This window comes from Theropithecus gelada, chromosome 2 (assembly GCF_003255815.1).
Source record: "Theropithecus gelada isolate Dixy chromosome 2, Tgel_1.0, whole genome shotgun sequence".
Taxonomy (NCBI): domain Eukaryota; kingdom Metazoa; phylum Chordata; class Mammalia; order Primates; family Cercopithecidae; genus Theropithecus; species Theropithecus gelada.
This window is the reverse complement of record NC_037669.1, coordinates 110674519-110701935: the sequence shown is the minus strand read 5'-3', so window position 1 is coordinate 110701935 and position 27417 is coordinate 110674519. Positions and strand designations below refer to the sequence as shown.

General features: G+C 37.1%; 1 protein-coding gene across 26 annotated transcripts in view; it reads right to left on the bottom strand.

Moving 5' to 3' along the window:
• Positions 1 to 27417, bottom strand: part of PEX5L (peroxisomal biogenesis factor 5 like) — a 253897-nt gene that overhangs the window by 187106 nt on the left and 39374 nt on the right. For 5 of the 26 annotated variants that reach the window (XM_025376857.1, XM_025376867.1, XM_025376877.1 and 2 more), the window contains exons 1-3: positions 9380 to 9589; positions 8527 to 8686; positions 6974 to 7045 (exon numbers count right to left, since the gene is read on the bottom strand). The exons of 8 other annotated variants lie outside the window; for them this stretch is intronic. In XM_025376857.1, coding sequence (XP_025232642.1) covers positions 6974 to 7045; positions 8527 to 8619 — 165 coding nt within the window. In that variant the 5' untranslated portion in view covers positions 8620 to 8686; positions 9380 to 9589. Of the gene's footprint in view, positions 1 to 6973; positions 7046 to 8526; positions 9590 to 27417 lie in introns of those variants that run through there. 13 more of the 26 variants (XM_025376868.1, XM_025376874.1, XM_025376878.1 and 10 more) reach the window with 5 other exon arrangements.

Sequence of the window (27417 nt, the reverse complement as noted above, 5' to 3'; positions counted from 1 at the left end):
CACTTAAACAGATTCACAAAAAACAAATAACTCCATTATAAAGTGGGCAGAGGACATGAATAGACACTTTTCAAAAGAAGACATACACACAGTCAACAAGCATATGAAAAAATGCTCCACATCGCTAATCACTAGAGAAATGCATACCCAAACCACAATGAGATGCCAAGGGGATCTTATAGCTATTTAGTCTAACTATCTATCAATTACCACCATGCTTTCACCTCAGCACTTGCCATTTATAAAGCACTTACCACATGCCATGTACTTTGCTAGGCATTTATGTACAAGAACTTATTTATTTCTCCCAAAAACTTTACGAAATAGATATTTTCCTCATTTTATAGCAGAGCAGCCTGTGGCTCAGAGAGCTGGTTAATTTTCCCAAATAGCTACAACATGGCCATAGTCTGTTTTCATTCAGATTTGTGACTGTAAAGGCCCTGCTCTTAACCACTGTGTAAGAGTGACACACACACATTCTGTGTTATATTCACAATGCCAAGCACATGGCCTGGCAGAAGAGCTGGCAGCACTGAAAATGTGCTAGACTAGAGTATCTAATACTGTTCCAAGGAAGGCATGCAGAATGTCTAATAGTAAACCAGTGGAAATAACCAAAGTGAAAATGTCATGATACCATATCCATCGCCAACTCATCATTCAGGAGGCACGAGTTACAGAGGAAAGAGTCCCAAGACGAAGGAGTGGTGGCTCTGGATTCTAGACTTGGGACTGACCAAAGGAGGCCAAACTGGACACATGGCTCTACAAGGGAGCACCCCCGTTTGAGCCTCACAGCAGTCATCTGAGCAGATGTTATTATTACATTGTACAGATGAAGAAACAGAAACTCAGAGAACTTGAAGTACTTCAAAGTCTTCTGCTTATTAATGGCAGGGCCAAGACTAGAAACCAGGGCAATGGATTCTTTCTTTAGCTATCTTGCCAGCCTCTGTGCCACTCTATGATACGTGACTCTCTGTGTTTTCTGGCTTTATACCATCAGACTTTAACAATCGGATTTTTAAAGTAAAGATTCTAAAATGAAGGATATTAGACTTGCCCTTTGTGTTTTTCCTAGAGTCCGTTGATGCTTAGGAGAATCCGTACACTAAATTGAAATGCATGAAGCTAAACAAACCAACCAAAAAATAAACTCAGCATCGTGAGTTTACAAGGAAAATACAAAGTAAGATACTTGGCATTACTGTAACTTTGCCCTCCAAATGATCAGTAACTCAGAATTGTTTTTATATTGCTTGATACAAATAGGGAATATTTAGGAATAAAACGCAGGGTGATTATGCTTTCACTCTAGTAACTTTTCTATTTAACTTAATGGAAGAAATTTCCCCCTTCCATGTACAATACTTATTGATGATAAATAGTTTGCAGACAAGATGGGATTGATTGGACTGCAACAGTGAATCTTTGTTTACTCCAATGCTGAGTTCAGATAGACAGCAAATTTGAACAGTCTCTCTCATCCCAAATAAATCTGGCTTCTTTTCATTCAATTATTTTTCATCGATCAATCTTTCCTGAGGGAAACACTAATGAGCCTATGTCAGCTGTGAGTGTAATTAAGGCAACTACAACTGCATAATGTGCTTTGTTCTTCAGATGTCTCAGACTTTCATGCTTCAGAATCTGCAGGCTGAGCAGGTGGTCTCCTTTCTGCAACTCTAGAGGAGGTTTCTGTTCTTCTGACCAAATACAGAGTTCTAAGAGGGTACCCAGGGACAGTGTTACACCTAATACCAAGAGATAGGATATCATACTTTGTAAGTGTCCTCAGGGATAAATGGGATCTGAATTACATTTAAGTTAAGTCACCACATTGATATGACCAGGAAAGCATTGACCAGATGGGGCTGGCTACCACAACAAGGCAGGAACACGTATTACCCTCGTCCATTTTACTGTCTGTGAGTCTGAGACCAAAGTTAGTTGCTTAGATGTTGGTAGGATCACACTATCTATTAGTACCAGATAAGCTGGGTATCTTCTCTGTTAATCTGCTTTTCTTGTTCTTCCATTTTAATTTCATATTGGCCTATATTTTTCTCTTGAGGATCCATTTTCACAACAACCACTAGGACAGAACTGCAATCCAACTTGAATGCTTATGAGCTATTAGAGGCACAAGGGTGAGGTTATCATTTATCTCTTCTTCTTCATTAGAAAAAGATCACAGAAGTTCTAGTGTCCATTGCTTTCTGCTCAGGCTTCCCTTACAAGGTGAAAAAGAGACTCTCAAAAAGGTTGTAAGCTGAGTGTGTGTTGTCTCTTCCCAGGACCCTTCTCATGCCTGGTAGAGGTTCTCCTTGAGGAAGTTGTGACAGGAAAGGCAAGTGGTTTTCACAACTACCTTTTAGCTCTAGTTTTATTTACACTTGCTTTAAGGGGCATTTTTCTCCTGACAAAGCCATAGGGCTCAAGAGGGAAGTAAACAGTTAAGGAGTGTTGGTGGGGAAGTTTATTCCTGTGAGGGTTAAATAAATAAATGTTGACCATTTACGATACTTTCTAGTAGACGGTTATTTTATATAATTAGAGCACTGAGACAAAACAGTTTCTTAATCCATTTCTGGCATGATCAGTAATGAGCAATGGTACAGAGCTATGTGAGGTGACAGAAAGAGCATGGGACTGGATGGCAGGACGGAGAGCTGGCTTCTAGGGCTCTCTCTGCACCTAACCAGGGAGTTGGGCAACTTCATTCAGCTTTCTGGATCTCAAAGTTCCTGTTTGCTAAATTGGGGATGAAGGGAGGTGGGGAGTGAAGTGGTGACGCCTAGCTAATTAAAATGACATAAATGATATACACTTTATAGAGCACTTTTACATATTTTAACTCAGAGAAACTCTAGGAGGTGGGAAGAGCAGAGGATCATTTTACAAACAATATCAGAAAACTTATTTGAAAATGAGAAAACTGAGCTCAGAGAGGTTCAAGATTACCAGGTTTCCATGTGGATTTAGCCAGACTGTAAACCTGGTTCTTTAAAGGTACCTTTGGTTGTAAATGGCTGTGGTTTTCTTGTTTTCTGGTCTTGTTATTACGTTAAATGCTTACGAATTCCAGTTTTTAGATCCCTGGGTAATGCCAGGTTGAAGAATGTTAAATTTATCAAAAATTACATATTTTTTTCCTCTTTTAAAACTGCGTTAGTTGTTTTCTCTGACCCAGTGATTCACAAAGTGTGGTCTGGAACCAGCAGCAGTAGCTGACTACTTAGAAATGCAAATTCTCAGGCCACATGCATCTCAGACCTGCAGAATCAGAAACCCCGGGGGTGGGGCCCAGTAATCTATGTTATATCAAGGCCTCCTGGGGATGCTAAGGCAGCTAAAGCTTGAGAACTATTGCTCTGACCTGGATATACTTGTTCCCTCTGTAACTGGCTGAAATTTGACATTTCCCAACCTACTTGCACTAAGGGTTATGCAACTGCAACTTTGAGTCCTATAATCAAGTAAATCCACAACATGCTGTTAAACCCATTTTTATAATACATGAACCTGTAACTGCATCCATCATATAACCAAAATAGTCTATAAATTTATTAGTCTTTGTTACCTCCTTTAAGTCTACTTGGAATTTGAAAACATTTTTAAAAATTGTTATCTAGCTCCAGCTTATCATAAACCTTAAGTTGGCTGTAACTAAAAATAGTAATTTATAATAGAATGAATTGACTCAAAGTGGTTAATGTTTTTAATCCCTCAAGTCAAGGCACTTGACTATCTACTCCCACACCTGAAATCTCAGTAACTTCAGAAGGAAATTCATGTGTACATGAAACCTAAACAAGACCCTCCTTTCCTCCATTTAGGAAGGAACAGTTTCACAAATAATAAAAATATGCCATAATAGATGTTTAAAATTTGTCTTTTAATATTTTTTTACAAAGCCAAACATAGCATTTACTAATTAGTTATAATATTTTTATGGCAAATGTTTGGGTTTTGGAGGCATTAAGGTTTTAATCCAATACATTCCCTTTGATTACCTTCTATGCTTAAAGTTTGAAAACCTTGGAGATTTCTGGTGGAAAATAGGGACTCTGACCCCAGTGTGATACATTTCTATTTAAATGACTGTGTGTGTGTGTGTGTGTGTGTGTGTGTGTGTCATATGGCACCTTTTACCATAGGACATCAACACTCACTTAAGTGTTCTCTGAAATGTTTTTATACATATCCCAAATAAATTTTGTCAATACAATTTCACAAAGAGAGGAAAACAACATTGTCTTTAAAGAATAGAACCTTACACATTTCCAAAATACACTTTTTTTTTCCATGTTGAAATAACACAGAAATCATCTTTTACCTCCTTGAGTGAAGGCAGCCAGGAAGAACAAAATCCACATACACGGTGCTGCTTCTGTTATTAATTTGCTTATATAAGCAAGACTGTGGGCTTTCCGTGGAAGTACAAGATTTGCAAATCATATGACTGATAAAATGGCACATAGCTTACACAGCATGTGTAGAGTGACAGCTTCTGAATGACGGATTTAAAGAAATTAGGAGACTTCTGCCCATTGCAGAACTCCAATTATTTTATTTATTCTCTTTAGATTTTCTTTTGGCACTGCTTACTGAAAAAGCTACCTGCAGTTATATGAAGATTGACTATAACATATTTCTACCATGTTTTTGAAAAGATATAGGAAGAATAAACTGAACATAAAGATTCCTCCATAATGCTATAGAGTTGTAATTTTATTATACATATAAAATACATATATATGTATAATGTCATCATATATGTATAACTCGTATCTATGAGATGGAGCAATATTCAATTTCTGAAAAACAAATGTACATATACATACACACATGCTTAATTTGTTGACCTCTTAAACTTTGAGATAATTTCTTATAGCTTTATAAAGACTAATTACAGTGTTTCCCCAGATATTTTACTTTGAGATATCATCACTGTCGTTGTTTCAACCTAGGATTTGCTCACAACATCAACACCAAATAAATCCCTCAAAAAAAAGAAGGACTACTCTTTCTGCCAACAGCAAACACCAAAGCCAACTCATATTCATAATTACTCATCTTTTGAAACATGTTTTGACATGAATAACTCAGCAAAGCTGAGTCACTGCCAAATAGTACCAACTTGTGCAATGGCACTGGAAGAAATGTGATAACTACAGAGGCAAACAGTGACTCTGAGAAAATTGAATCCACCCTCATTTGATCCTGGTAATAAAAGTGCTATTTTCTGAAGAAGCAGGAAGGTTTTGTTCTCTTCTTTTTTCTCTCTTTTCTTTAAGATTCCTTAACAATTAGTAAAATGTGTTTAGTCACAACAATAGAAATTTTGTCAAAGGTATCATGAGAAAAAAGAACGTGGCTTCCTTTGGCTTTTCACCACAAGGATCTCAAAATAGAACTTTGTCGTTTTCTGAACACCAAAACTCAGTTAAAACACAAAGATTTAGGCAAAAAAGAAGGAAAGAAAAGAAAAGCTTTGGGGTAGGAAGATAGTAAAGAAGAAGGAAAAAATAAGAATTTAACTTCTATATGATTAAGAAAGAAAATAACTAATTTTTCATTTTATTAGAGAAATGTATACATATATGTATTCTCATAATATACCCAGGTTTATTTCACTAGTTCATTTGCCAGGTGGGTCCAGTCCTTTGATCAGAATCCCAGTCTATGGGTGGGATCAGACATAGATTGCATGCCCTAAGTAATTAATCTGGCATAAAGTTACGGTTAATAGCCCAGTAGAGCACATGGGCTACAGCTCCACTCACCTTATTAACTTAACTGATAACATGGCACTCCACACATCCCCTACCCTGTTCTACACAGGAGCAGGAGGGCAATAACAAGAAAAACTCGGAAGCATTTTGAGTGAGTGCTGTAAAATCAATATATTCTGCACCTCGGTGGAGAGATGTTTCGGCAAGTTTTTCCAGAAGACCATCTCAGTTACCTCAGTTATTCCGAGCCTGACAAACAAGTCTCTAAGTCAATTATTTCTGGTTGATACCTTCTGATGGTCATTTTTCCTTTTTTCAGAAATATGTACAATAGCTCCCTGAATGCAATTGTTATGGTGCAAAACAAACTGCATGATCAGGAAACTGAGCAAATTCAGATGCCTGTCTGTAAATTACTGACTGCTTTATTTCTAATCTCTTAATCTATTCAGATCTCTTTGAATTATTTCTCTGTCTACAGCTTTTGCATCGCTCTCAGAGGCTGTGCCACTTATGCATTAAATAGATGTGCAGTTATCTTGTCTCCTTGATAATTAACAGAGATGTTAAGGGCTAGTGCCAATTCAGTGGCATGGGCTGGAAACCTTCCATTACCTGGTATGTCATTGTTCATGCTCTATTAAGCAGTTTTCATTTCACCTTATAGGCCCATATAACATCCAAGCTAGAGGTTTCTCAAATTACAGGTAGTACTACAGATTTTATTAATAGCCTCTTCTTTTTGTTTTCAGAATCATCTTTATGTATATTGCAGACAATATGGAAAATTAAATTGGGCAATATATATGCCTTAAAGTTCTCAGTTTTTTTTCTCTCTCTAAATTATAATTAATTGTTTCACAAGATAGACTAATGGCAGTGTTTCTCATTTTCAAGATAATATATTTTATTGTTATTATCTTTTTCCCAAGCAAATTATCATTGTTGTTTTGACTCATTTTATCAAGTGATGCCTTTAATTTTCCAAAAGTTCTCTTACTCCAGCTTTATTTCCATCATTCATACATATAGAACATGCATGTTGGCATCAGGCAAAAGTCAGTGGATCAGAGGCATCGTATGGGGCGGCTTAGCTGCTCTCAAAATCTTGTTATGCAGGCTTTAGCCAGACAGGCTAACACAGCTGCCAGAGAAGGGCTGAACACTCAAAAGGCTTTAGTCATCAAAATATACAGTATAACAGTAGAAAATGTATGTAAGTATTCACTTACCTGCTTTTGATCAACAATTATTTCGAGGTCTTCATCACTGCTTAGTTTTCCATATCCTTGTTCTTTACTTTTCTTGTGAAAGAATAATTTTAAATGATCATTTAGTTTCTATCCATTAACAATCTTAATTCCTACTTAATACTTTTAAAGATAAAAGTCTTAGCCTTGTTCACCAGTCATAATGCATCATTCTTTATACAAATCGCTCATGTACAACATCAAATGTTTTTATAGTCAAACTGCTGTCTTATCATTATTCATTAACAATATCTGCTTAGCCTCCACTATCCAACTTATACTTTTAATCTTTTTCTCAATATTCTTATGCTTCTCTTTTTAGTCCTGTTGTATCAGAAAAGATTCTTTAACACTTTGAGATAAATAAGCAATTCTTTGAAGAATCCTAGCACATTTTTCTTAAAGATTGGAAATTAATTTAGTTTTATACTCAAGACTTCCAACTATTCAATGTTTTGTTTTAATGTCTTACATATTGTTTAAGAATAATAGAAGTATTATGCAACTCAGATAATGAATCTTCAGATTTTCAACATTTGCTTGCAAGTCAGATGAATACTAACATTGGAAAACCCAACTCAGAAATAATTGTAAAGAGATAAATAAAATAATTTACAAAATTAGGTATTTGAAAAGTTGGAGGACAGACTATTTTAAGAGTTCATTTAAATGCACTTTTTTGGCATTTTGTCATAATTTATTTTGACCCAAAGACCACTCTCCATCTATTTCCTCCATAGCAAAATCTACAAATTCTAAAGTTAGAAAAGGACATAGATAATGACAATCATTTTACACTTGTGCTACAGGGGAAAGATAATATGTCTGAGCCTTTTTTTCTCCCAATGCAACGGTTGATGAGAATACTAGAAATGTCATGTTGTGTCTTCACACCAGTAACAAATGAAAAATAAAAACCACTACATAGTCAGCTGTAGTTGAAGGTTATTTATTTATTTTAAAGATTCTTGCTTTAGTTATTAATCAACATCAACTTGAATTAAGGGAATTAAAAAGCTTATGTTTGCATCTACTGTGTCATATTAGGGTCCTCATCTCATTGGGGGATGAGATATCCATTAGTGAACATGATATAAATCTTCACAATGTGAGCACAATTCTTAGTTTTTCCCCATAACATTCAAAAACCAGAATTACGCATTTTTTTCCCACAAAAACATACCTCCAATTTTTGTGAGATTTTCTTTTTACTGTAATAAAGACATTTCTGAGTCTTCCAAGTATTAGGATGCATAAATAAAACCCAAATTCTCATTTATATATTAATGAACTTAGCCACTCAGAACAGAACAGATGGCCACAGCATTTCTCCCTATTTTATTCTTGTCCTCATTTGAGGTTCCATTTCAAGATTGATGGAAAACAAAAAGAACAAGGTTGGTTTCAGCAACTTCCTTCCTATCACTTTGCTTTTGTATTCTTTTTGTTCACTGGTTGCCATAAGATATTGTCTAGAGAGCCTCTAATGCAAAACACTTAGAAATGCCTTTCCAAATATTGATCTGTATACGTACCAAGTAGCTCATTTGCATGACCCGGTTTCTGGACAAAAGGACATTAAGTAGAGATGGAATGTGGGTTCTTCCATCCATTTCACTGTCAGACATCCCAGAATTCTTTGTGCCAGTGGCAGTGGCTTCCTTGCCAGAACTTGCTGACCAGAGAACCACAGATCTTGCCCAGCAACAGCATTAATAATGTACAACAATAATTGAAGTATTCCTGAATCATTGTCTTGACTTTGTAAACATTGTGAAATTTTTGGCTAGCACAAAAAAGTCACTGAAGTGAAAATTTCTTTTTCTAACTAATTTTTATCCATGCACTTCTATACTCTTTGACTGTTATTCCCATTTAATGTTTTAAAAAATCCACCTATTTTAAATTATATAATTTTTAAATTTACTTCTCTGCATATGGACTCTTCAGCCTCCTCATCATAAAAGCTCTTGATTTCCCCTTTTTAATCTCCTATTCTAAACTTTCTTGACAATCACTGCTAACAGAATGTCAGCACTCACAGAACATCATTCGAAACTGCAATTTCTGCAAATACCAAATTCTGCCTCTCCAATCTCAACTCCTTATCTAATTTAGTAGTAAATTTTCCTGGGAAGAGGCTAGTTCAGGGAAGGAAATTATGTCCCCCAACTAATCTAAATAGAAGCTGGCATTTTCCAAGAGTGGGAGGAGGCATTTAGAGCTCTGGTTTTGTACTTAAACCTCTAGTCTCCAAACAGCACACAACAGTACACAAAGCCAAAGCCTTACAGTTTGACTCTAGAATTAAGCAATATTTTCTAGTTCACCCCATAACCCCGGGAGGATTAATCCTTTTCTAAGCCATAATGGTATTCACTCACTTACTGCTTATTTCTAGTGCGAGCATAATCCTCTTTCAAGCACTCAGCTTCCCACTTTGACTGCTTAGCTCAGCCAGCCCAGGCAGGGATCTTCAGCTCTCCTCCCTCCTCCCAGCCGGGAATCCCTGTCTTCTATCTATGCACTTTTGTCAAGCACAAAAAAGCAAGTCCACAGCTTCTGCGTGGTCTTTCACAGTAGCCAAAGGACTGAACTAGAAGGAAATAGAAAGCTAATCTCTCCACCGTCCAAGTGTGAGGGGGCAGGGCTTCTGTGGGAGGAGAAGCCACAGGGCAATCACTTCCTGTGCTCCTCCCACCTTCAGTGGCAAGACACTGGAGCTGAGGATTTCCACTGAGGCAGTAAGGTTAGGCCCCTGTCCACCTGGCCTTAGCATGCTGCCCATTTATGGCCGACTTTGTGCACCGTTGCCCTAGGTGTAGCCGAGGAGGGAGCATTAGTGCAGTGGAGCTAAAATGGTAAGGACCCAAGGCAGGAAAGGTAAGGAAAGAGGGAAAGGAAATAGTATTTCTTTGCTGACAGTGCCTCACCCCCATAAGAAGCTTTCAGCTCAGGATAACGTGTCCAATCTCTGAAACCCCAAACACAGTATCTCCCATCTTTCCACACCTTTCTGAATCCTTTCTGACCTGCAGGAGACGTATCTTTGTTAGTTCTTCGTTAATGCTGATAACTTTTTTGATACTTTGCATTATATGGGTAACTTTCTTAAGAACATTGAGCCTAACTGGTAATCTTTCCTCTCTACAGACTTCCACCATCTCTCCTTAACCCTACCTCCTGTTTCCTACCCCTTTGTTCTCTCCTCCACAAAGGTAAAACAGAAAGATGAGTTTGTTTACTTTAATTAAATAAACTTGCATTAAACTTGGAACATCTATAGAAAAATATAGGCCAGGTGTGGTGGCTTAAGCCTGTAATCCCAGCACTTTGGGAGGTTGAGGCAGGAGGATCACTTGAGGCCAGAAGTCCAAGACTAGCCTGTGCAACACAGCAAAACCTCGTCTCCATAAAAAATTAGTGGCCAGGTGTGGTGGCTCACACCTGTAATCCCAGCACTTTGGGAGGCTGAGGTAGGTGGATCACGAGGGTCAGGAGATCAAGACCACAGTGAAACCCCATCTCTACTAGAAAAAAAAAATACAAAAAATTAGCCGGGCATGGTGGCGGGCGCCTGTAGTCCCAGCTACTCAGGAGGCTGAGGCAGGAAAATGGCGTGAACCCAAGAGGCAGAGCTTGCAGTGAGCCAAGATCACTTCACTGCACTCCAGCCTGGGTGACAGAGGGAGACTCCGTCTCAAAAAGAAAAAAAAAAAAAATTAGCTGGACATGGTGACGTGTGCCTGTAGACCCAGCTACTCAGGAGGCTGACGGGGAGGATCGCTTGGGTGCAGGTGTTTGAGGCTGAAGTAAGCTATGAATGCACTATTGCACTCCAGCCTGGGTGACAGAGTGAGACCCTGTCTCTAAAATAAAGAAAAATTAAAAAAAGAAAAACAATATAATGGCCACAGATGTGGAATGTATCATATAGGAACATTTTGCAAGTAAGTAACACAACCATGAAATCTGACGGGCTAGAGATCTGAAAAATGAAGTAACTCCTGTTCATTGCAGGATATTAATTTCTTAAAAGTAAGGGTTTTAATTGAAAAATACTAGTTGTGTATGAATTGAATTAAAAGGATTCTTCATACTCATTAGGAATGGAATATATAAAGAACATTTTGAAAGGGAAAAGGAACACTCGATTTAGCTAATTGTACAAATTAGCCCTAATTGCAATTTTTGCCTAACTACAGATGTCAAAATAAATATAAAGGTTTGCATGTAAATAATTCAAATTTTTAAAAATCAATGCTGCTATGAATGATACATAGCAGACATGAATTTATTAAAGCACATGTCACATACACAATATAAAATATAGCTACAAGAAGAAAAGACCTTCTTACTGTTTTCTTCATGGTTGTCAGGACTCAGTTCCTATCCTCTTTTTTGCCTGTCTTCAGTCTTTTCTCTACCACCTTCCTTCCCACAGCTGCAAAATTGCTCAGATTTTCCCTGTCCTAAAAGGTGATTTCCTCATATCTGCTTTTCCTTGAAGACTTTGATCTAATCTCTCTTTTGAGTGTCAGTGAGAAGGAGAAGGGTTGAAAAAGAAGAAAATGTGCTGAAAAGATACTTGCTGAGTTTGTGGTGTCTTTGGAAAGTTCATCCCAGTGGAAAGATCCAGTCACCCATTTGGATGTAGGTGTCTGTATCTGAGAAGAGAGATAAGGGTAGTGAGTAAAGATCACTAGGGATGATTGAAATTGCAGGAGTGGATAAGCTCACCAAAGAAGAAAACACAGAGAAGGAAGAGATGAAGACTAAGGCCAGAGTCCTAGAGAACAGTTGCATTTAAGTAATGGGAAAAAGGAAAGAACTCAGTAAATGATGAGGAAGAGGAGTGGTCACGGTGCAGGTGGCAAATTGGTAGAACATAGTCAAAGGAAACAGAGTTCTGATAGTGTCGGATGCTGATGAGAGGTTAAATAAGGATATGAACTACAAATTTTCAATGTATTTGGCATTTTGGAAGTCATTAATGACTTCAGGAACAGAAGTGGTGAAGATGGAAGCCAGGTTAGAGTAAATTATTGAATACATTGGTGGTGAGGGTAGGAAGATAGTGAGAAAAGGCTTATCTTTCTTTAGGAAATCTTTCTTTTCTTTTTTTTTGGAGGGGGTGGTGTGCGGGGAAGGAGTCTTGCTCTGTCGCCCAGGCTGGAGTGCAGTGGCATGATCTCGGCTCACTGCAACTTCCGCCTCCTGGGTTCAAGCGATTCTCCTGCCTCAGCCTCCCTAGTAGCTGGGATTACAGGCATGTGCCACCACGCCTGGCTAATGTTTTGTATTTTTAGTAGAGATGGGGTTTAGCCATGTTGGCCAGGATGGTCTCAAACTCCTGACATCAGGTGATCCACCCACCTCAGCCTCCCAAAGTGCTGGGATTACAGGTGTGAACCACCACAGCCAGCCAGGAAATCTTGAATGGAAATGGAAAGCAGGAGTAAGAATGATAGCTAAAAGATAGAAAGTATGTGGAAAGAATACTGGGAAATGTATAACTGTTTCCTCCTTCCCTTATGTAAAGATATTGATCATGTTTATAATTCAAGAAGAAGGAACTAGGAAAAAAAAAAAAAAGTGAAAATATAGATACCAGAGAATGAATGGGGATAATTCATGAAGCAAGAAAGTAACAGCAACTATCCTTTGGGAAGAAACTGGTTCTCTTTTCAAATTTATTAATACAATTGTGTGCTGTATATTTGTAAGAAAAAATATTGAAGGATATATACCAAATACTAAAAGTCTTTTTCTCTTGGAGATGAGGCTGTGCATGATCTATGCTTTTCTCTTTACACTTGGGAGTGCTTTTTGAAATAAGAATGAATTTTTTTATAATTAAAGAAAAGTAAACAAAATGTGATATCTTGAGAGCTCCATAAAATTGCCACAGAAAATACCCATTTAAAGACTTCTTTGCAGTAAAAACGATGGGGCCAGGACTTTACCCTTCCTTTATGATGTTCCTGGGAATGAATTTTTACACGTAGAGATACATGTTGCAGTTTTTGCTTGTGCCCCTTGCGGTAAGCATGGTAAATGGTGAACTGAATGCTTTGTTTATTGCATTTAATATGCCCCTTTCCTTTATAATACTAAGCTTGACTCTCCCTTATAATACTAAGCTTCTCAGTTCTTTGACAATATTTTGGTTCCATGTCCTTTCTTCTTAAAAATATCCACAGTGCCAACACAGCCACAAACGCCTTGCTGTGGGAGCCAAAAAGGCAATGAAGAGAGAAAACAGGAAGTGAGGAAAAAGGATAAATTTTTCCCAAAAGGCCTGGAAGTAGAGCTTGAGAGTGTTCGCCTTTCAAGGACGTAAGCTCGAATATGACTTTTGAATAGAGAGTAATTGCCTTACCAATTAAAAGTGCAATTTTCAGATTTTTAATTTTTCTTAGGTATGGGTGAGATCAACTTTCTGAAGGGAAATTATTATTTTTACAGAGAATCATCTACAGAGGGGCTGGTTAAGTCTGGCATTTTTTAAAGAACAATTTTTGTCTTGTCTTTTTAAAAGACACGCATGGGCTTTTTTCCCCCTCTCTAACTGTGATCATGTTACGGTAAAAGAGAGTGGCCACAGAGTACCCTGTTTTAGTTTGGGGTCAAGCATGGGCAAACAAAACATATGGCAATCAGACTCAGTCCTGAATGTGTGTTGTTGGGTGAGAAAAGAAATATAAGGACAAGAAGTATGTTGCAGCATTTTAAACTGTGTTTTGCCATATGCATAAGCCCAGACATTTAGTAATTTTTTGGATTTTAAGGTTAAATCTAATTGGAAAATAGATATTCCAGTTACTAACTAGTTGGATAATAAGATGGCAGGTAATCACAATACTACAGCCTGGCAGTTCCCTCTTAATGCTGGTTTTTCTACCTTTAGGGTGGCTTTTGGTCTGTACATTAATAGCCTGAAGAGTTTATAAAGCATCTTGAAAATATTTTCCATTTTCCAAGATTTCAAAAAGTAAGAATGTTCCAACATAAATATCTATTAAGATTACACAATCTTACATCATTGTCCAGTGACATTTTCTTAAATATACAAATTCAACTTTAGGTATGTACATTTAATATATCTTTTCTAGTATTTTATCATGAAAGTTTCAAACACACTGCAAAGTTAAAATAATTTTTAGAGAGACCCTGTGTACTCAACTACCTAGATTCTACTAACTTTTATTATACTTGCTTTTCCCCCGAATTTTTCATCCACTTGATATATTTTTAAAGTATATACACTATTACATTTCTACACATTCTTTCCTTCAAGTTCTATTTTATCTAATTTACTTTCAAAAACTCAGAAAAGCAAGACTATTGTTTCAAAAAGCTTCCAAGATCAGAGCACTAAAGTTTAGAAGTTGTTTTACTGGAAATCTTTGCCTTTATTTGGAAAGCAAATCAGTGAACTACATTCCCACCATTAAGTATTGTGTAGGTCCTATCACTAGGATCCGGAGGAACGATTTCTGATCAAAGGGTTGGGATTTTTATAGCTCTCAGTCAAAAGCTAGTGATCAAACAACTCAAATTTCTGGGATAAATCCATGGAATGATAGGCAGTTCAAGATGATGTTAATTACCACATCCTCAATTTTATGTCCTTTGATCATCAATGTCTCCTGCATTTATGAAAAACAGCAAACAACCTCACTATACTCTGGGCTATATAGTACGTATTCACCTCTGGTACCTGCAACAAAAGTGGCAAGTGACTTATCAGAGGGCTTACATTTGCTTTAAGGGACAGTACTGGGCTGGCATATTGAGATCAAGTAGGCAGAAAACAAAAATTCAACTTGAAATTTCAATTATGTCAGATTCAGCAATGTTCCACACTACTTGGAGGACAATAAGTAAATTCATTTTAATCCTCCTTCACCCTCGAAACCAAATTCAAATTGAAAAAAGCAAACAAACAAAGATAATGTTCTTTTAAACAGAAAATTGAGTCCAGTTTTTCTTTCAGCTGGCATGTTCTTGTCTCATTCCCTATACACTTGTCTCTAGAGCTATGAATGTCATCATAGGATGCAGTGACTAATACGTAAAAATTGTTTTCTGTGGGCGAAAGATAATGATGATTGAAAAATTATATATTTTAATCTAATAATCTCTTGGCATTATGCAGTCTGGGTGCTGTTTCCAAAACAAGATGAAACTAGCAAGCACTCTTTTTTGGTGGTTTTAACCCTGTCATTCCCCACACAACAGGACTGGAATGGTTGTTGGTGTAAGATGGTACAGAGTCTGAGAGAATTGACTTATTATCTTGGATCCCAGTGGCAAGGAAACACTTCTATCCTACAATAATCTCTCCCATCCCCAACAGGAAAAGGGTAAATTGTGTATTCTCTGCAGTCTGAGAAAAATAACAAATAATCTATTTTAAGTGAAAATCTACTGCTTAATGTTCTGCTTCTGATCCCCGCTGACATTATTTTTTATTTTCGTATGCATTGACCCTATTAGATGGGGAGGAAACCTTGTTACAGCAATCTCAAACACAGGTGTACTTATCATTGGCTTTTCCAGCGACTCCTCTTCCTTCTCACTGGCAGCCAGCACACCTGGCATCCCACACCTGCCATTGACTTCCTTTTAACAACTGATCTGGACGTCATGATTTTATGACCTTGCAAACTAAAATGTGATCTCTTTAATAAAGAAGAAAGAAAAAACCCAGCTGCTTCTATAGGCATTCTGTATCCTAACTATATTTTCCCTCGATGTTCATACCTTCTCTAGACCAGCATATTTTTTTGGACACTCTGACACATGCTTGAGGAAAATTTGCCCATGAAATTTTGTTTCTGACAAGAACCAATCCAACGTTTGTGCTTCAGCCATAAAATTCATGCAGAAAGTTATTTATTTTTAAGCTATAGGTATGTGACTGAATGACTTATAATCAGCAGTTCTATTATGGCTCAAATGACTTTTGAGGGTTATTATTATTATTTTTTAGATTTTATACGGATCTATACACAGTCATGACAGCTTAGAATAAATCTTTCCTGTTCCTCAGAGTGCAAACACTTCCTGGAGGTATAACTCATTCCTCTCACCCCTAGGTTCTCTTCCATGGCCTTGATAACTGCAGGCATCCTAAGTTAACATCACAGTTCTTGTCATTTCTCGATCAGTTTCCTTATGGCTTCTTTTGCTCACCCTTTTTCTCCAATGGCTTATCTATTCACTATAACAACATTACAGATAAGACGTGACAATTTCTAGAGGGTAGGCATGCCTGAGGCTCCTATCCATATTCTTCATGAATAAAGAATTCTATACTCTTCTAAGCTACAAGATATGTAGGAACAAGAAAGATCTGGGGCCACAGACAGGTGGTTCATCCACTGGAAATGTGACAATCAGTTAAGAAATTAAAACAGCAGAGTTGGCCGGGAGTGGTGGGTCATACCTGTAATCCCAGCACTTTGGGAGGCTGAGGTGGGCAGATTGCCCGAGGTCAGGAGTTTGAGACCAGCCTGGCCAACATGGTGAAACCCTGTCTCTACTAAAAATACAAAAATTAGCCAGGCCTAGTGGTGGGCGCCTGTAATCCCAGCTACTCAGGAGACTGAGGTAGGATAACTGCTTGAACCCCAGAGGTGGAAGTTGCAGTGAGCCAAGATCGCACCACTGTACTCTAGCCTCGGCAACAGAGTGAGACTCTTTCTTAAAAAAAAAAAAAAAAAAATTAAAACAGCAGAGTCTCAAGGATGTACAGCCACATCCAAATCATATTCACCACTTTATCACAAACATCAACTAATGCCTTGCTTGATATAAAAAATATTACTGCTGATGAGGAGGGTGGGGTGGCTGGGACAGAGTTGCCCAGGGTTGTGGGGGTTGAGGCCAGATGAGGCTGGAGAGGAAGGCCAAGTCTTGAAAATCACATGAAGGTGTTTGTTCTTTATGTTAAGAGCAACGTAGAGCCATTGTGGGGTTTTAAGCAAGAGAGTGACATTATCAGATATGGGCTGTAAGAAGCCCACTCTGGCTAAAGGGTGAGGAATGGATTGGAGGAAGGAAGGCTGGAGTCAAGGAGAGAAATTGAGAGCCATTGAAATGGTCAGTGCATGACAGCCTGGAGCCTGTTTAGACACTGGTTGACAGAGATAGCTGACCACACACCAATTTTATAATGACATGCTTCATTCATCAGTTGGTATATTATGAGATTACTTTTTCAACACCAGCTTCTCTAGGTGATAAAAGCATCTATATTTTTCTGTAGTCAAGAATTAAATTAGCAGAGTATGAGCCTACAACAGACACATCCTAGACACTTAGTAATATGAAAAATTATTTTTAAAAACATTCAATGAAACAATGAGAGAAAGAGAGAAAAAAACCTTTGGCTAACAGGAAAAAATGTTGTGCTTAGTGAAGGATACATATTTTTCCATTCTGTAAGCAGTATCTAAACTATTTTTGTTGTTTCTTGCTATTTGAAAAAAAAAAAAAACAAAGGGAGTCTGTTTAAAAAGATACAATGTGAAATTGTTCAGTGCCTAAAGCATCTAACAGGATTTATTGTGTTTTTTTAGACAGCAACAACGGGAACTGTTTATGCAAATCTAAGAACTAACTGCCCAGGGAATATAAAATATTGAAAAGAAATATATTTACTTAAATGTATTTGAGGATATCATCAAACCTAATGTGTTTTTAAAAGAATTGAGATGACATATTTAAAGTGTGTTTAAAAAACTAGTTGATTCCCTTGCATTTCACTTGTTTTTAATGTATCAGAGGATAAAACCTTATAATGGGGAAAGATTGGCAAGGTAAGGTAGAGTAAGGAATACTTGATCATGTTTATCCTCTTACTCAAATTTTGTAATCCTCTTACTCAGTGTTATCCTCTTACTCAAAATTTGATTCTTGCTTCTTAGTGAGACACTTTTTGTCCTTGATATTTAAAAATAATAACGTGTTACATGCAAAATATTGAAGCATATTCAGTTACATGTAAGCACACCTCAGAGTTACAGAATTGACTTATTTCTACAAGATCACAGTATCCCAGTGAATATAGATCACTACTGACCACCTTCTTCCATCTGCACTTTTAATCTTTGCATCTTTCTTATCTTTCTTTTATAGAAATCAAATCCCAAATCCTAGGTGCTTCAATTAGGGAAGTTGCCACAAAATTTTAGAGAGACAATGGGAAAGATTTCTTGAACAATGCAGACCAGAAAAATTTCAGTGATGAGGAGCATGAAGCTAGTATTAACTTGAGAGCACTGTAAGGGTTCCTTTGATGACTCTTCTTGCAATCTCTGATTAATATCCCACAGTGAAAAATGTATTGATAATATACTGAGAGACAGAAGAATGACTGACACTTAAGGATTAAAAGTGCATCTTTAGAAGTAGATACAGGGTTTAACAAAAAGTCTTTTACAAACTGCATTTTTATAAAATTGTCCTGGGTAGGTGAGTGTGGGGATTTTAAGGAGAGATGAAGCAAGGCTTTAGTAAGGAACAGCTACATTGCTGTGGATGGTATCATGTCCCAAATGGCCTTTTTAAATGATCAAAGTATCATTTTTCTTTTTATAAAAAACACTAAAAATCTTAATCATGTATACAAGTGTACCTATCACATTGTAGGTATTTAGTAAATTTTTTTGAATAAAAGCATTTGCTTTAAAACAAAAAGGAAAATATTTTCACTACTCTTAATCCCCCTTACTGTTTCTTGCTGATGCTATTACAAAAAAGTTGTATAACTACTTTCAATCTATATTTATACATAGATACATGTATGCGTGCATAAATATACATATTTATATGTAAATATTCTAATGTGTACATATGTATTTAATGACATGAACATGACTATAGTATAAATACTACTTTTTAATAAAAATATATTATGACTACCTTTTCACATTAATACACATATTCATATCCACCTTACACATCCAAATCTACTTTAAATGAACAATTTTTATTAAGAAAATTCAGGAAATCCTAGAAACCATCAGAATAAAGAATCTACTTAACACTTAAGAGACAATAGCACGTAAGTATTGTCTGCAGAACCCTGATGGTTCTTCAGAAACTTTGAAGGGAACTGTGAAGTGAAAACTATTTTCTTAATAGTACTAAGAAAGTATTTGTCATTTTCATTTTGTTGAAATTTGCATTGGTGGTATAAAAGCAATCTTGTTAGCACCTTGGCATGAATCAAGAGGGTGGCACCAAATGATACTAGCTGGGAAATAAATTAGCCACTTAAAAAAAAAAAAAACCACCATTTTTACTTAAAAGTATGACAAGCTACAATTACTCAAACTTGGGACCCTGGCTTTTATTTTTCCTGAAAATGAATGAAAACAGTCATTAATTTCAAAGAAAAAAATCAATAGTGTTTGTTGCCAAAATTAAATATATGAATGAAAATTAGAGATTTAGAAACTTGAATCAGCCACTGTGAGCTCAATAGCTTCTCAATAAAGATGTTTCTGATGAGATCAGTAGTGACATTCATGAAGTGTTTTTTGATATCGTATAATGAAGTATGGCAACATTGGAAGATATGAACCAATGAACCAATACCTCAGTGAACCAATATTTTTCAAATGACCAACACTAGAATGTTACCAAAATCATACATGAGTTAAAGATCCATTCAAAGTGTAAGGGAGACCAATAGATGTTAACATAAAAAGTACCGGATTTATTAATATGGCTTCAGATTTCACAGTGCTACTAAACCTCAAGAAATTACATTTCTGAAGTTTTGGTGTAGTATGAAAGAATATCCACAGTTATTTAAAAAGGCTTTTAAAATACTATTTCCTTTCTCAGCTACATATTTGTGTAAATATTTTTTATTCCTATTTTCAATGGGAAAAGCTACTGCAAAAGATTAAATGCAGAAGCAGATATGATAGTCTAATTTTCTTCTATTAAGCTCTTTTATTAAAGAGATTTGCAAAAATATAAAACAACGTCATACATTTCACTGAATTTTTTTTTTTTGGAAATGAAGTTTTTAAAAAAGTTGTGTGTGTGTATGTACATATAATGAGTTTGTTACTGCTATTTTTCATTGATTGTATAAGTAAATAGTTAAAACTTTTCTTAATTTTTTTATAATCCAGTAAGCATGAACAGATATAATCCACATAAACAAAAGATCTTTGGGGTATTCCATCATTTTCAGAAGGATATAGAGGCATGGAGACAGATGTTTGAACCACTGCTATTCTAGAAATAATGTAAACTTTTTCTGAGTTGGTAGAACAATTTGCCTTTGGAAAATTAATTTTTCTTTTTCCTTTCTCTAATAATTATAAAGTCAATTTGTCTTTTTTAGATTCTCATGGAAAATTCCATAATAGACTATGCTAAAAATTATCTCATTAGCCTTATGATAAATAGCTCTCTATGTTGCTTAGTATATATCTGAATTAATATTAATGATAATAGCTTACAAATACTTATATTTGAGTTATATCCTTTAATTTTCACAGGTGATTCCAGGAAGGTAGGTTATTTTTCTCCCCATTTATACTGAGGAAATGAATTTTAAGAGAGGAAAAGTGCTTTGTCTATCTATAAAGTGCTTGAGCACAAAATCAAATGCAGGTCTGCTAACCTTGTGTTCCTGTGCTCTTTTTTTTTATCTTTGGATGGAAAAAATAGCTTTTTGGTTATTATCAATGTAGACTATGCACTCCTGCTCTTGTACAATTAAAGCAAGGGCTGAGTATTGAGACACCTTTTGGGTTTGGGCACAGCTCCTGACTTTTCTCCTAGCCCATTTCCTCTTATAAGGATTACAGGAAATAATATATTCCAAGGCCTCTAGAATAGTGCTTAATATATAATAATGTCTGTTATCATTATTTTTCATGATTAGCATAACAACATAACTCTGTACATGGCCAGTGTAGCTTTGGCTTCATCCAATTCAAGCACGAAAGGTCATCTCAGTCACTAAGACAGAAATAGAAGAATGGTACATGCAAAAGCTTCAGAACAATTCCAGGTCTGAACAATAACCAAAATGCAGCCTTTTCCAGGCTGGAAGCCAAAGCTCATTCTATATATGCTGTTGATCTACACCCCAGCTCTGTGTTCAAATGTAGAGGTGACCAGATAGGTCAAAAGGTCCCTCTTCTGCTTGCCAGGACTGGTTCAAACTAGCTTTGAGTAGCTGCTGGATATCACCACCTTTAATCACTTCTTCCCTGTCCTGATCTGAGGCTGCTGGAGCCATATAAAAACTCTTGAGAATCCAGGCAAAGCCAGCCCACCTTAGCTTAAAACCCCCTTTTCCACTTATTTTCCTAGTTTGGGTCCTGTTGGCTTCACACCTGAAGCCTCTCTCCACCCAGTACCTTCAGAATAATATGCCATTTGAATGGTCCAGATGGATCTTGATTAATATCTCTCTGGGGGCCTTTCTGCTTCCCCTCAGTCCCATTTTGGTTGCACATGAGGAAACTGCTTCTGACCCAGGCTTCCAATCCACTCTTGTGGAGGCAGCACTAGGGCTAAGGAGGTTCACAGAGTGAAAGCAGTGAGTTAGGCTTCCTGGTGGCCCATGCAGAGCCCTTCAACTGCTTAGCATTAAGGGGCTGTGCTGGTAAGATTTGGCTGGATGTGGATGTTTCTGCAGGACTTAGTTGGCTAGCGGAGGAATATTAACAGTATTGATCTGGCTCTCTTTGCACATTGATCCCAACATAGTGTATGTACATATTGATACCTAATAAGATAATAATGATAATAATAACTAACTTTGATAAGAACAATGTCATGTGATTTTTTTTTTTTTTTTTTTTTTTTGAGACGGAGTCTCATTCTGTCGCCCAGGCTGGAGTGCAGTGGCCAGATCTCAGCTCACTGCAAGCTCCGCCTCCTGGGTTTACGCCATTCTCTTGCCTCAGTCTCCCGAGTAGCTGGGACTACAGGCTCCCGTCACCTCGCCCGGCTAGTTTTTCGTATTTTTTTTTTAAGTAGAGACGGGGTTTCACCGTGTTAGCCAGGATGGTCTCGATTTCCTGACCTCGTGATCCGCCCGTCTCGGCCTCCCAAAGTGCTGGGATTACAGGCTTGAGCCACCGCGCCCGGCCGATTTTTTTTTTTTTTTACTATATATACAACTTTATGTTTATGCAATAATAATAAAATGAGAATGATTCACTAAACATTGTGATTTGTTATAGTAAATTTACCTTGGGGAGGATGTTTTGCTATGTGCTAGAATGAAAAATTTGCATATTTTATCACATTTAACTCTCAGAATAATTCCTTGAGTTTGTTTGCATTTTCCTTGGTTTCCAAATGAGGAAATGGAAAGTCCTAAACATTTAGTAATTTTTTTTCAGGATCATATCAAAGGTCACACAACCTATAAATGGCAGAGCAAAATTAGAACTTAAGATTTTCTGACACTAAAGGTTAGATTCTTTTCAGTTCAGTCTCCTGCCCCCAGCATATTTCCATTTCATTGAAAGTTAGATAACATAATGCAAAAATACATATTTGATTAAATAAAAAGAAAAAATATCAAAAGGTCAACAGCCTTTATTACTTTTTTAGACAAACTTTCAACTCAAGAACTTGAGACATATAATGGAATAAGTAAGAGTTCAGTCTCTGAGGTCATGTTGCTTGGTTCAAAGCCAGCTCCGATTTGTACTAGTTGTATGGTTTTGAGCAAATTGTTTACCTCTCTGTGCCTAAGTTTCCTCATTTGGGAATAATTACAAAACCCAGCTCCTTGAGTTGTTAAGAAAAAAAATTAACTAATACATGTAAACTGCTTAGAACAGTGCTTGACATATTTAATAGCACTCATTAAATATTATTAGCTGATATATTTTCCTCCCTCCCTCCCTTCATTTCCCTCCCTCCCTCCCTTTCTCCCTCCCTTCCTCCTTCCTTCCTCATTTCCTTCCTTCCTCCTTCCTTCCTCCCTTCCTCCTTCCCTGCCACCCTCTCTCCCTCTCCCCATTTAACAGGTTGAATTAACAATGTGTAAACACTAAACAATCTTTCTAGCAAGTTAGAAAAACTCACCAAAGATGCCTCAGAAAATCAATATTGAAGTTTTGGAGGTGCTGGGATTTAAAAATAGAACCTGGTGAGAAGCAATCTTTCTGTGTCAACTCTTAGAATTCTTTATTGAGAAAACCCAGAAGAGCTTTATTTTAAGCAGACTCTGAATGGCTTAGCTGCAGTTCATGGATACTTCAGAACATTCCCTTGATGGTTCACTTTCTTGTGAACTTAAAATCAAGCAACATGAAGAGTTCTAGTTCTGGTCTGACCAATCCTCCTACCCCCAACCTTACAAAAAGCCAACTGAACCAAACTCAGGTGCTGCTTAGTAACTGGAGCAGAACCCCAGCAGTGAACCTTCACTGCCAACCCTTTTGAAGTCCACCTCTTTGTTGAATCTTCTTTTAACACAGACTGGATTTTTTATAGTATGTTTCAGGGATGATGCAAAATATTAAGGATACAGAAAAAGAATGACTGCAGATGGTGGATTTGGAAAGTGGGTAGAGAAGAACTTTGGCCTGTGTCAAATCTGGGTTCTAGCCTTGTTTTGATCCCTTTTTTCTTATAGGGCTTGCCATTTCAACTCTTTTGAGCTCAGTTTTCCCCATATTCAAAGGCTTGTACCTTTGAGGTACCTGAAGACCAGATGATCTTTCATTGTTAATCCTATGATTTCATTTTTTAGCTATTGGGAAGTCAGTTCATTAGTAATTTTATAGTGATTAAGAAAGAGGGCTGGGCATGGTGGCTCATACCTGTAATCCCAGCACTTTAGGAGACCTAGACGGGTGGATCACCTGAGGTCAGGAGTTTGTGACCAGACTGGCCAATATGATAAAACCCCATCTCTACTAAAAATACAAAAAAATTAGCTGGGCATGGTCATAGGTGCCTGTAAGCCCAGTTACTCGGGAGGCTGAGGCAGGAGAATAGCTTGAACCCTGGGAGGCAGAGGTTGCAGTGAACCAAGATCACGCCACTGCACTCCAGCCTGGGCGACACAGTGAAACTTCGCCTCAAATAAATAAATAAATAAATAAATAAATAAATTCATAAAATTGAAAAAAAAAAAAAAGAAAGAGGTCCATTATTAATCAAAGCAAGAAACTAACCCTGATAAAAATATACCATTAACTCAAATAGGAGGATTTAGTGTCTTCTACCAGTTGTTATGTACACTTCCCCCACATCTGTTAAACTTAATATTTCATATCAACCAACTGAAATGGCAGCAACAAACCCAAGTCTCCATTCTAACGTAACAAATAAAAGTAGTTGAAATTGGATGTGTAAATATGTTTCTCAAGAAGGAACTTGCTGGTGCTCAGTTGTCTGTAAGTGTGTATGTAAACACCTGCTTCAGAAAAACTAAGCAGACAACAAGATGCAGAATTCACTGAAGATACATTTGTGGAGACACTAATGTAGTTAGGAGCTAAATCATAGGTAACAACCCTGAAAGAAGGTAGCAGCACAAAGAATGGAATTGCCAGGTTTTGGCAAGTTGGGGATCGTAAAGAAATAAACTTGGATATCTAGTCAAGTGATAGTTTTGGAGATTATTTTCTGAAAAATCAGTAAAATGCCATTATCAAGATAAAACTTCAAAATGCAAGTATACATATTGTCTCACAAACAATGGGGGATGGACTTGGAATGCTGATTCTAGCGTTGGTCTTGGAATTGACTGATGTCATTAGCAATATCTTGCATAGGCCTTCAAGGAAACAGAAATCAGTGGGAGGGATAATTCTGAGGCCATGGAACAGAGCTAAGTTGTCTGGTTCTACCCACTATAGGCAGACAGCGACCAAGGTCTGGCATCTTATATGTATTCTTCAGCATATCTAGTAAAATTTAGACGCTTCATAGAATTAAGACATATCACCACGATCTAGGAGAGCATGATAATACTTTAAAATGAGACTGTCTCTACTAATCATTGACTGTTTTGAACAGAGTTCCTATATTTAGGTATAACTTTTTCAGAAATGCTGACCATGCTTAGTTTATATATTCAACCTTCTACTTAAAAACCTCTCATGACATATTTAATAGATAGGGGATTTCCTCTTTTATTTTTAGTAGAAAAATAAAAACAGAAATGTCAGATAACTAGTATATGAAATTTATCCATTTATAAATTATATTCGTACCATACTAGCTATGTTATGAGATGCCTAAAAGTATTATTTTCCTTAATGACATACTTGACATATTTATATCTAGTATTTGTAATGATATAAAGCAATATTTATTTCCCATAAACTTTGCCTTATGCACTTAGAGTATCAAAATGATTGATTGAGAATAGTGGCTTATCCAGTCAACTTTGACACAGTTATTCCATGAATATTGTTTATCAAAAGAATAGTCACCTAAAAGAATTACATTAAAAATCAAGTTTGGCTGTTTCCACAGCATATATCAATTCAAATGTAAAATGTGATTTGTGTATCAATATAGAGGTGCCCTGAAGTTAAGAATATGTTATTTTATACCATAAAATCACATTTAGGTTTTGCCACTTTCTGATAAACTCCTTACCACATGTTTCCCAACATTCACATGGAGGGCACTTATTAAATTATAGCATTAAATGTTGCATAGTTGAACTGAAATTACATATAGGTACAGATGATAGTGCTTACTTGATAAAAGTCAGTACATCTTTATTTTGGTGCTGCCATGGCCAGTCAGTACCATTGGATCTTGTGCCAGTTACGTAATACATTTGAACCTTCATTTCCTCATATGTAAGATGAACGGATCAGATGAGATTATTTCTAGGGTCTTTCAGCCCCACTATTCTATGCATCTATGCTTATAAAAACATGTTTATTTGGTCGCATTTAGAAATTTCACATCGGTACTTTAATCATTTGCACTAGAGAAAAGATCTTGGCCCATGTCTTTCTTACATATTTCCCCCATATTTTAAAGTAACACTAAATTCCTTTCATTCATTTCCATTTCTCATCATGGTATGTCATTCTGATATCTTTTTTTTTTTTCTTTCCGTGATAGGGTCTTGCTCTGTTGCCCAGGCTAGAGTACAGTGACATGATCAAGGTTCACTGTAGCCTCTACCTCCCAGGTTTACATGATCCTTCTGCCTCAGCCTCCCAACTAGCTGAGACTACAAGTGCATGGCACCACACTAAGCTATTTTATTAAAAAAATATTTTGTAGAGATAAGGTCTCTCTATGTTTCCCAGGCTGGTCTTGAACTCCTGGCGTCAGGTGATCCTCCCACCTCGGCCTCCCAAAGTGCTGGAGTTGCAGACATGAACCACCGCCCCCAGCCCATTCTGATATCTTTACTGTTGGTTGTTAGTACCAATAATTTCTTGAGTGCTTACCTTGTCTCAGGAACATTGTTCAGCATTTTACTTACATTATTTTGTTTAATTTTCACAAACTCCTGAGGTAAGTACTCTTATTACTCTTATTTTATTGATGAGGAAACTGAAATGTAAATGTGCTGGGTATATTTCCATTAGCTCACTTGGCTAGTCAGCTGTGAAGCTATAATTAAAACCTGTTTATATAATTCCTATCCCCATGTATAAACAACCCTATAATACTCCCAGTGGATACAGGATGTGTAGCCCATGATCCCTGAAAAATCTGGGGACATGCCTAACACTTAGGAACCTGCTTGCATTCTACATGTATTCCTGAGTGTAGCTGAAAATTCTGGAGACTCCTGGCAGCCTGCTTCCTCACCTCCACTGAGATAGCACCAAACCGACTTACTGTCTTTAACCTGACTTGGAGCTCTTGGATGCTTCCCCATCTGACCTCTGGTATCTATTGATTGTATAGCACTGGGGAAGGCCACAAATCATTTCAACTATGTGCTTATTGCATCCTGGATGCACTGTCACTCCAGCTCATCAGGTTTTACAAAAAAAGTCGCAAGGCCAAGGTGAGTATATCCACTGCAGACTCATGCTGTTTTATAATAGCTGGATCCTCACAGCTGCTGGGCAATTTCTTATCATCACTGCTACAAAGACTGACCCCTTTTGCCAACCAGAGCTCTTTCTTTTTCAGGATGACCTGGCTGCTTTCCTGAGATGCCCAAGGTCTCAGCATCCTTTTTTTCTCCTTTGCTCATCTTTGGGTCTTTACCCTCTGGTTCTTTCTTTTTGTCTATTTTTTAGGGGAAACCATTGTCTGGTAGGATGAAGCTCTTTACCTGTGGTCCAGATCTCATTGCCCTCACATTGATTTTGCCACTTTGCTTCAGCAGCTAGCTATTCATTCACCTGCATCTTCCATCTCTGACTCTCCCTCAGTTCTTTCCCTCCATGTACAAACAGGCATAGCTCTTCTTCTGTCGAAAT